The sequence below is a fragment of the Colobus angolensis genome, unplaced genomic scaffold (genome assembly GCF_000951035.1).
Source record: "Colobus angolensis palliatus isolate OR3802 unplaced genomic scaffold, Cang.pa_1.0 Scaffold154, whole genome shotgun sequence".
NCBI lineage: Eukaryota > Metazoa > Chordata > Mammalia > Primates > Cercopithecidae > Colobus > Colobus angolensis.
The window spans coordinates 2,533,678-2,544,043 of record NW_012114644.1 but is presented as its reverse complement, the minus strand read 5'-3'; the positions used below and the strand labels follow the sequence as shown (position 1 = coordinate 2,544,043).

The following is a 10,366-nucleotide window of genomic DNA, read 5'->3' as shown; positions in this document are numbered from 1 at the left end:
TTCTTTTTCTTTCTTTCTTTCTTTCTCTCTTTTTTCTTTCTTTCCTCTCTTTCTCTCTCTCTCTCTTTCTTTCTTTCCTTTCTTTCTCTTTCTCTCTCTCTCCTTTTTTTCTTTCCCTCTTTCACTCTTCTTTCTTTCTTCTTTCTCTCTCTCTCTCTTTCTTTTTCTCTCTCTTTTTCTTTTTTCTTTCTTCCTTTCTTTTCTTCTTTCTTCTTTTTTTAGTATAACCAGGGAAATGACTGCCTAGTACTTGTGTTTTGAGACTTATTTCATAGTCCTATAAAAAGATTTAAAATAAATTTCAATCATTATATAAAGTATAAAAGGCAATTTGTCTCTATTTAATGATAATACACTAGAATTTTATTTAAAAGTTAGGTATGATAAGTTTTGGGCAATGCACAGCCCAGGGAAACAATTATATTTCACAAAATGTTGGGTAGTTTCAGCTTTAGATACTTATATAAATCAAGATATGGAATTTGCCTTATAAACCTCTAAAGATAAAGAAAAGAATGTATATTTGCTCTAGTACCATAAATGAACAGTTCCTTATGATATCATTAAATTTGTTTAACTTGCCATGTTAATTGTAAAATCTTGCTCAAATCTAAAGATTATCAAGTTTTATAATGGGTTAGAATTATTCTATAAATGAGAAAACAACCTACTGTCTCACAGTAACTTTTTGAATAATCTAAGTAAACCTATTTTTCAGGTAAACTTACATTGATAAATAACAAAAGAGCTGGCAAAATTCACCTTATTCAAAGAGAAAATTAATAAAATTTGTATTTTGTCATTATGTAATTGAGACCATTGATTGACTTATGATAGATTGCTTGATTAAATTTTTACTTTCTAATGACTTTGTAAGATAAATAAAGTCTATGATGACAATGGTGATTTACATGTTTACAATTATGAGATAGTTGTAAAATTTGTAAATATAATTTATTTAAGACAATTTCAAATTATAAAAGATAATACTATTCTGGTAAATTGATTAGGATGGGCTTTTTTTCAATATATATTTTATATTAGCAATATAAACTTAATATTATACAAAATTGCTTAAAATACTTTTAAATGTTCTTATTTGTAGTTTGAAGGCAGTATGGGATACTAAATACAGAGTTTACCTCTTAACTTACTAGAAATAATATTGAGTCATTTCATAGTTGAGCTTGTATGTACATGTGTAAGATTTTTTCCTAAGAAAGTTAGTTGCTTAGTCTACTCCCTTACTATAGGCAAATTATTAATTTATATTTATTCTCGATTCTGTTTTGAAAGTAATGTAACCAAAATATCTGAAAATTGAGATTGCCAAGAAGAAGGTGACATAAATTTTTGAAGATTTGGGAAATTTGTTGGTTTTAAATGAAGGCTTATTTCAAACAATTCAATGTTATTCACGTCCTATAACAGTTTTAAATGTCAACGGGATCAAGTTTTGACCGTGTTATGTCATCTAATTAATTCTTCTGTTAAATGTTTCAACAGAGAGCCAAGACTAAGTTACCTCAAGACTATATATTCCTCCCTATTTTGGAGTCAGTTTCCATTTCTACAGTGTTGTCATCATCACCATCTTCATCATCATTATCATCATGTTCTTAATAAGTACACCTAATAGTAGGTATTAAGCAATGAGAAACACTGTTTCCATATACTGGCTGTCAGGTGCCACATAAATCCTTTAATAGAAATATAATTCATGAATTGCAGAACTGCATAATTTAACACATAATACATAATGCATGGCAGTGACTCTAGTCAATGGGAAATTCACAAGTCATATTTAATCATCACACATTACAAGTGCTAATATATTAATATTTTTATTAATTTGATGTTATTAAACAAATGCTAAAGTTTTGCCTAATTTCATTAGGCAAAATTAATTGTATGCAATATATTTTCACTAGCCTTCTAAACCTGAAATTTTTTTAAGCAATTGAATTAGAAACATTGTTCAATAAGAATTAAAATATTAGAGTCCTGTGTAGCTATTGTTGTTAATTCAATCAACATTTAAAGAGCTTATGTGTGCACAAGCAGTGCCATGGGAACTTGATCTCTGCTCTACACACATCAGGGAGAGAGATACATAGAGCACCGACAGGTCAAACAGAAAAACAGGATAATGAGTGGAAAATACTGAGAGGATAAAACAAAATCAGGTTGTGAAAACAAAATAATGTGCCTGGTCAAGTGGAAAGGGCTTCTTAATTAAGTTAAAACTTGAGCCATATCCTGAGGTAGGAGATAAAACTGGGATGATGTGAAAGATGAAAGAACTCAGCAGGGTACCAGAGCAAGGAGAAACAAAGGGAAAATATTATTGGAAGTCCCACCAATAAAAGGAACGTGAGGAGAAAGAGAGAGAGAGAGATGGAAGCAATGGGGAAGGGGGAGAAGGCTAGATCAGACAAGTCATGATGAAAAAACATAATAGATTTTAGTTTGACTTGTTTACTAAAGGAGAAAATGCTATTAATAATTGATATTTTAAAAATAGATTGTCCTGGAATTGTGAGCCTTTACAAAAGAGTCGCATAGAAGTAGAATTAGGAAGACCATTAAGGAAGCTCTTTAAGAAGCCTATCAAAGAAAAATTAGGATATAGCCAGAGATTGACAGAGGAAGTAATAGAGCAGTGTCAAAATCATAAAACTGGATATATCTGGATATGTTGCTGGAATCTTAGGTGTGAAATGTAGAAAGTTATCCACCCTCTCTGTGAATCAGTTTTCTCTGACACACAGATACCTAATTAATTCAAAGTGTGTTTTGACTGGCACAAACTATTATGCAAACTTTTTTAAAATGTAAGTTAACATATAAAATTGCATGTATGTATCATATACAACATGTTTTGATGTATATATACATTGTGAAATGGTTAGATATATCTAATTAGCAAATTCATTACCTCACATATTTATTATTTTTGTGGTGAGAACACTTATTCACTCTTTTAGCACTTTTCAATAATACATTATTATTAACTATAGTGGCCGTGCTGTGGAATAGACCTCTTGAAATTTTTCTTCCTGCCTAACTGTAAATATATACTGAAAAATGATACACATATGGTCTTAAATATTTTCATTATGTTGTCTTAGAAATAGTCTAAGTGGATAATCAATAAAGCAGCTAATGCACAAATAAGTCTTCACATGTATCTCAATCAGGTGGGGAGAGAGACTAACAAAATTTTGTTCCGCCGGGCGCGGTGGCTCAAGCCTGTAATCCCAGCACTTTGGGAGGCCAGGAGATCGAGACCATCCTGGCTAACACGGTGAAACCCCGTCTCTACTAAAAATACAAAAAAACTAGCCGGGCGAGGTGGCGGGCGCCTGTAGTCCCAGCTACTCCGGAGGCTGAGGCAGGAGAATGGCGTAAACCCGGGAGGCGGAGCTTGCAGTGAGCTGAGATCCGGCCACTGCACTCCAGCCCGGGCAACAGAGCAAGACTCCGTCTCAAAAAAAAAAAAAAAAAAATTTGTTTCATATATGTGACTCTACAATATAAATTTTGAGGAGCTCTAACAATAAACCCCAGATAAACAGAGGTTCTAGCAAATCTATTTCCAATGAGATAGGAACTAAGACAGAAACAACATAGGGTCATATTTTTTCTCATTTGATAAATTATCAACTCTCAGTTATCAAGCTAATGATGACAAAACATTAATATTTGTTTGTAGGTGTCTAACATGCTATAATTTGTCATTTCATGATTAAGTCATATTTGTTTGTAATCACTGTCAATGTTTCTATAGGCGTAATCACAAAAAAGACATAATGAAATGCCAGAAATTGTTTTCCATATTTTATGTCTGTGTGAGTGCTATTTTTGTTTTGAGATGTACAATGAAGAATCAATGTTCAAACATTTGCATATCTCATGTTGTGATCTGAAAAGTAGTACGATTTTTCTATTTTTTTATATCAAGAATGGGTTTCTTGTATACAATTGTCATTGTATTTAAATTTTAAAGTAGACTTCTATCTCATGCTAATCAATTTTATATAATGTCATAAGAACATTTTATTTAATATATGTGTAATATATACATTATTAGCTGGTTGTTCATTTCAGTATCGGGTAGAGATTTTCTTTAGTCCACTTTTATAGACTATTTTAATTATCATGGGTTGAGTGTTTAAAGTGTGACAATTTGTTATAACTTTAACAATGAAAATTTTCATACCTTCAAGGATGTTATGTGACAAGTCAGTTGAGAATGATTTTAATATTGATCTTGGACATTTACAGTTTATGTATTTTTATAATATTTAATTTTTCTGTGTTCTTCTGTAGAGGTCCTTCTGTAGTGCCATGGTAGAAGAATTGAGGATGTCCCTGAAGTGCCAGCGTCGGTTAAAACATAAGCCACAGGCCCCAGTTATTGTGAAAACAGAAGAAGTTATCAACATGCACACATTTAACGACAGAAGGTTGCCAGGTAAAGAAACCATGGCATAAAGCTGGGAGGCCAAACACCCAAGCACAAACTGTCGTCTTTTTCCAAACAATTTAGCGAGAATGTTTCCTGTGGAAATATGCAACCTGTGCAAAATAAAATGAGTTACCTCATGCCGCTGTGTCTATGAACTAGAGACTCTGTGATCTAAGCAGTTGCAATGATCAGACTTGATTTACAAGCATCATGGATCAACCAAGTTACACGGGGTTACACTGTTAATCATGGGTTCCTCCCTTCTTCTGAGTGAATGTTACATGCGCATTTTGTGGCTGGTTTCAAATGCAGTCCAGTGAGAAATTACAGGTTCCTTTTGAAGCTCAACTGTTGCCAGGAGATGGAATATCGACGCCCAGCAGGGCAACCAATCAAAGTGTCACTAAGAATACAAATATTTGGAATCAGCAAAAACTGTAGTGTTGCAGAACAGTACAGTCTTCTGAACACCCAGATCATAGAGGTGATGATGCAACTAGCCCCCCAACTACTCAGTATAATTATTGTCTGAATACACAGTATGTGTTTATAGGATGTGAAAAAATGTAATGCAAAACAAATTTGAATCCCATGGCAGTTGGAATATAAAGCAGATGTTTACCACTCATTTTCCTTTTTTTTCTTTTCCTTTTTGTTTTTTTGACAGTCTGTGTCTCTGATTGAGATAGAAATGCCAGTTTTCAAGGCAGTAATGCTTTTCTTAAGTTCCCTAAGGCAGAAGATTTAACATGCAACCCTACCATATCCCTTTCTATTCCCCCAACACCTTTTCTCTAACCCCCGTATCCCAAATAATAACAATAATAATGAAAACAGTTGGTTCAGTGATTCTGAATTAAAAGGATAATGTTTTGCAATCTTTAAGTTGTAAAAAAGGGCTGAGTATTGGCTGTGTGGAAGACTAAAGCTTTCATTCTAACATTCAGACATAACAATCCAAACCCTGTTCCTGCTGTAAATGAACTTGATGGAGCATGGGCAGATCTCAGTGATACGAGAAAGGGTACTGGTCATCTATAGAAAAATCTGTGAGAGAACTTGGGTATGGACTGCATTTATCAATACAGTCACAATGTTAAATGAACAAAATTCTTGAACAGTTTTTTTTCAAAAAATGTTCAGGTTTATTTGTGGAAATGCAAGATTTCTATGAAAATAGTTTTTGTATGGAAATTTTTGTAATACTTTTTATCAACAAAACAAGAACATGTGTTCCTGTCAGGGGTGTGATGTCAAGCATGAATGGTAGTGCGTGTGCACCACCAACGTTTGGTGAAAACTATTTTTATCCAGAAAAAAGGAATCATAGAAGAGAAATATTTTCAAGTTAGATAATATAAAAGCTAGGTGCACTACCACCACTGCTTACCATGCCACACCCCTGGTTTCCACGAGGCTGACAACATACTGTAATGAACAATTGTGTGTAAAATGGTAAAAGACACAGACCTCTTGACAACATTGTGATAACAGTTGAGTGCACACAGTTTGCTGTTTGAATCCAATGCACAAAATTTAAAAAAATCATTAAAATTATGTTCATTTTACTTTCAGCATTGTCTATCATTTTTCTCTTGTATGTGTAATGAATGTACCGTACACTCTTTACATTAACAGAAGCACACATCCTAAACATTTCTAGGTCCTCAAGGATGGCCACTTCCCAAATGCCTGAAGACAAGAAGAAAAACACTTATGGGAGGACCTACTCAGATCTGGAAAATGCTGAACTGGGATATAAAAAGTAATCTTAAGTTCAGAGCAGTGAAAATAAGACAAACAGAAGACAAACAGTAGTTCTAGAGGTGACAGACATGATATTACCTTTTCTATGAGTGGATATTGACTTTGTACATTAGGTTGTATAAGACTATACAGTCATCACTGAAATTTAAGGTTGAACTCATATCCTATTTAATAATTCTTTACACATTGATAATTCAGTGTAATTCACCAAAAAACAGAGAAGGAGATAGGCCTAATATTGCTCTTAGTTATGATGTGGCATAGATGTTTACATACCAATAGGAACTTTTATAATGATAAATTGTAACATATACTTTGCTAAGCAAAACAACTATAATCAGAACCACTGAGAGAAAAAAATGAAAAAGAAGCTCAGTGAAGAATTTTTTTAACTCACAAAAGTTGCATAATCAAAGTGCTTGATATCTAAATTAGATTAAATATCCAAGTGTTTTCTAAATTTCTAGTCTCATGGTCATTTTAATTTAAAATTCATATGTCAATGATAATTAGCTGAAAATATAATTTTAGAGATTGCACAAAGCCCTGCTAAAAATCTCAGCATTGGTTTGTTTGGTGGCAAATATCCTCAAATAACATACCTCATATAAATGTTCAGATTTTAAATAATATTGAGCTTTTTATAAATTAGATTCTAATTTGACTTTAAAGCACTTTTGAAAATCTGTTTCTTATTGTACTATCCAATCTTAAATGATAGGCAGTAAATGACAACTTTAAGTATGTTTAATTAATCAGGAAATAGTTATTTAGATTTCTGCAAAAATTTGATATTTATTTAATTCGCCTAAATTAGTGAACTTTGAAAAGTGTAAAAAACCTGCTACCCTCAACTTTTCAAGTAATATAGAATATATAAACAATGTATAGTATTACTTTTTACCAGTGTCCTAAAAGGTATCTACATTATTGCCAAAACAGGTATGTTTCTACTGTGGGGCTTATGCAATATGAGGTACTAACATTAATTCCAGTAAATTATAATTACTTTTAAAGTAAAATTTGATTTTGAAAGAACATCTCTTCTCTGGGAAGGCAGTATATTTGAGTAAGCATTGTTCTCTGAAGTACACTGAAATTGCAAGAAGGAGAAGAAGTGAACACTTGTTCAAATCAGCAACGTAGCCTAAGACTCTCGGTCATCAATGGAGGCACATATGCCACAATTAACCCTAATCAGGATGAAAATACTAAGGATTTATATGCCCATTTAACATACCTAAATAATGTGAACCACTCTGAGAACACCAAAGAGATATATTCAAATATTTACAGCTGAATAACCCTAAGCACTAAGGAACACTAAGAGGACATACATTATTTTAGAAATATGTAAAAGGGATAATAATATTTTATTGATTGCAATGTTTTAAATATTTTGCAACTAAGTTATATTTTTAAAATATGACGTCTTTATTGCTATTATAGAATGGGTGTATGTATAAAGCACTAATGATTTCAAAGAATTTTTAGCACCACAATACTTTTAAATCCCTATTTATTATAAAATATAACATATAGAAGAATGTATACAACACATGTGTGCAACAGAATCATGGCACCTGACTGTAATGTGGTCCCAAAGTACCAGAAGAAGTGGGCTGTGGCTGTTCCATGTATTCAGATTATAGGCTTATTTTGACTTATTTCTAACTTTCAGGTATAAATTTAAGCAGAATACTTCCATAGAGAGAAGAGTACCCAGTCATTTTCGAGAACAGGGTATTAAAGGTACAAGAAGAACTTCACCAGTTTGTGACCAAGCAAAGTGTGAATAATAATATGGGCCAGGCTAAGCTGGCAAAATTTGTCTTTGGATTTAAAAGATAGTACAATGGCAGTGAGGACTTTGGTTATGATAGTCCTCAGCGTAACTATAATTTGAGTCACACTATTTCATTATGGACTGATGGGCAGGCCTCTGTGTCTGCAGCACAATTATTAATGCAAGATTCATCCCAGCTCTCACCTTCTGGTGATTCCCTTTTTCTCTCTTCATGGTGAACCTCCTGATGTCTCCAACATGTGTTCTCCCTTTCCTTCATTTACTCTCTATTTTTGGTGTCTTCTAAAGAAGGGGTGCCTGAGGTCCATTTTTTTTTTTTTGAGATAGTTAATGTCTGAAAATGCTTTCATTATACTCTCACAAATAATTATTAGTTTTGCTAAGTATAGAATTCTAAGTTGAAAGAATAGTTTTCCTGGATAAATGTGAAGGCATTCTACTGTTGGTTTTTTATTATCAGTCTACTGCAAAAACCTGAAGTTAGATCCATGATTCTTTATATGTAATTTTAAAAATATTAACTTTTTCTTAATTTTGTACGATCTTCTCTTTATCTTTAGCATCCTGAACTATCCAAATCATAGCCATGTATCTACTTTCATCCATTGTGCTGGGTTCATGCTGATTTTTAAAATTTCAGTTCTAGGAAAACTTTCTGCATTATTTCTTTGATGATTTTCCTTCTTGCTTTCTCTGTTCACTCTAAATGGCTCGATTTCTTTTAATATTGGAATTCCTGAACGTTTGAGTCTAAATTTATTTTTGCTCTCCTCTTTCTTATTTTTTCATTGCTATCTTACAAATATTGTGCTGAGTTTTTCATTTCTGCCCAACTGTTTAAAATTCTATGAGTTCTTGTTTTATGGCTGTGATATATGTTACATATTTGAAGACATTACTAGTAATCTTTTGACATTCCCTTCTTCCTGAAAAGATGTTTCCTTTCAGTTACATTATTCTTTTTGCTTAGTTAGATTTTTGTCTTTCATATTAAGAGTTTTCTTCAGATGTTTGTTAATTTTAGCAACCTGCTTATGATAAAGAAAGAAAAAACTAAAATCTGATTTAGAAACTCTATATCCCTCTACAGCAGGATGGGGAAGAATACTTATCTAACTTGAGCATTACCATAGATTAATCCAGGTGGCCTATTTGCCGAGGAATCCTTCCAAATGTCCCTGTCTTTGTATCTTTTCTTTTGGGCCTGTTGGATTCCCCCAGAAGTGTCTTTTACTTTCCTGGCTAAAGATTAAGGCTCCGGCTGCCAGCATTCTGCCAAACATCAGTTAAGAGAGTTTAGAGTCTCTGCGTTCTGCATTCAGAATGACTGTGGTCATTTAATGAAGCTATTGTAAATATAAGACTCAGTCTTTCAATTGAATCTGGTGTTCTCCTCTAGAGATTTGCTGGATTGGCAGTGGGCAAGTTCCTAGGAATGAAAAACATATAATACAGGATCCACTATTTTTAACCTGTACTTAATAGATCTGCCTTATTTTATGTCCCCTCTTATACTACTAGTTATTAATGTACTTTGTACAGCTGGTTCCTCTGCCTTTTGAGAAATCTCTGGTGTAACTGGTTGGGTCTCAGCTTCTTCCACTTTCCATTTGGGATTAACTTCCTTCCTTCCTTCCTTCCTTCCTGCCTTCCTTCTTTCCTTCCTTCCTTCCTTCCTTTTTCTTTCTTTCCTTCTTTCTTTGTCTCAGCAAGGCAATTTCACTTCTATAGAAGGGTGTACCTCGTGGATGGAGCAATGGCGAAAGCACACCTAAGCAAGGGAGGGGAAAGCATTCTTATTCCCGACACAAGTAGCCCCTACTGTTGTGTTGTTCCCCTATTGGCTAGGATTGGAACGCACAGTCAAAGCTAATTCCAACTGGCTATTTTAAAGAGAACAGGGGTAGGAGCCAGAGTGATGGGGTGAGTAGTTTGGCGGGAAGGATGGTTACAGAACAGGTGACTCAGGATGACTCAGGTCAGAGCAGGTAACCAGCGGTGACACAGGACAGAGCAGACGATAGAGGCTAGGAGGGGGTTGTTTACTGAAACTAGGGGCAAGGAGACAAAGAGACCAAGAAAGTTAGACTTTAAAATGAAGAACAAAGAACAGGGGAGCTGAACATACAGATACAACTCTTTCAAGTCTACTTAGGTAACTAAAATTTGTTGGTGAGTTTTTCTGTTTCTGAAATGTTGTTGAAATTTTCTCCTTTCTTATTCTTGTTGTTCTTGAGGTTTCTTGTATTTAAAAAATCTTTCTACTGTAATTGTCATAGTTGAGTAGGAAGCAACATTAGATTAATATAGCCAATACTTCA

At 33.6% G+C, this 10,366-nt stretch overlaps 1 protein-coding gene across 2 annotated transcripts in view; it reads left to right on the top strand.

The window, feature by feature from the left end:
* The window catches only part of GRIK2 (glutamate receptor, ionotropic, kainate 2), a 747,094-nt gene extending 741,049 nt beyond the window's left edge, over window positions 1-6,045 (top strand). Inside the window, exon 17 of one of the 2 annotated variants that reach the window (XM_011936507.1) lies at window positions 4,333-6,045. In XM_011936507.1, the coding sequence (XP_011791897.1) occupies window positions 4,333-4,497 (165 nt within the window). In that variant the 3' untranslated portion in view covers window positions 4,498-6,045. The remainder of the gene's footprint in view (window positions 1-4,332) is intronic. The other variant, XM_011936508.1, reaches the window with a different exon arrangement.
* Window positions 6,046-10,366: the final 4,321 nt, after the last annotated feature.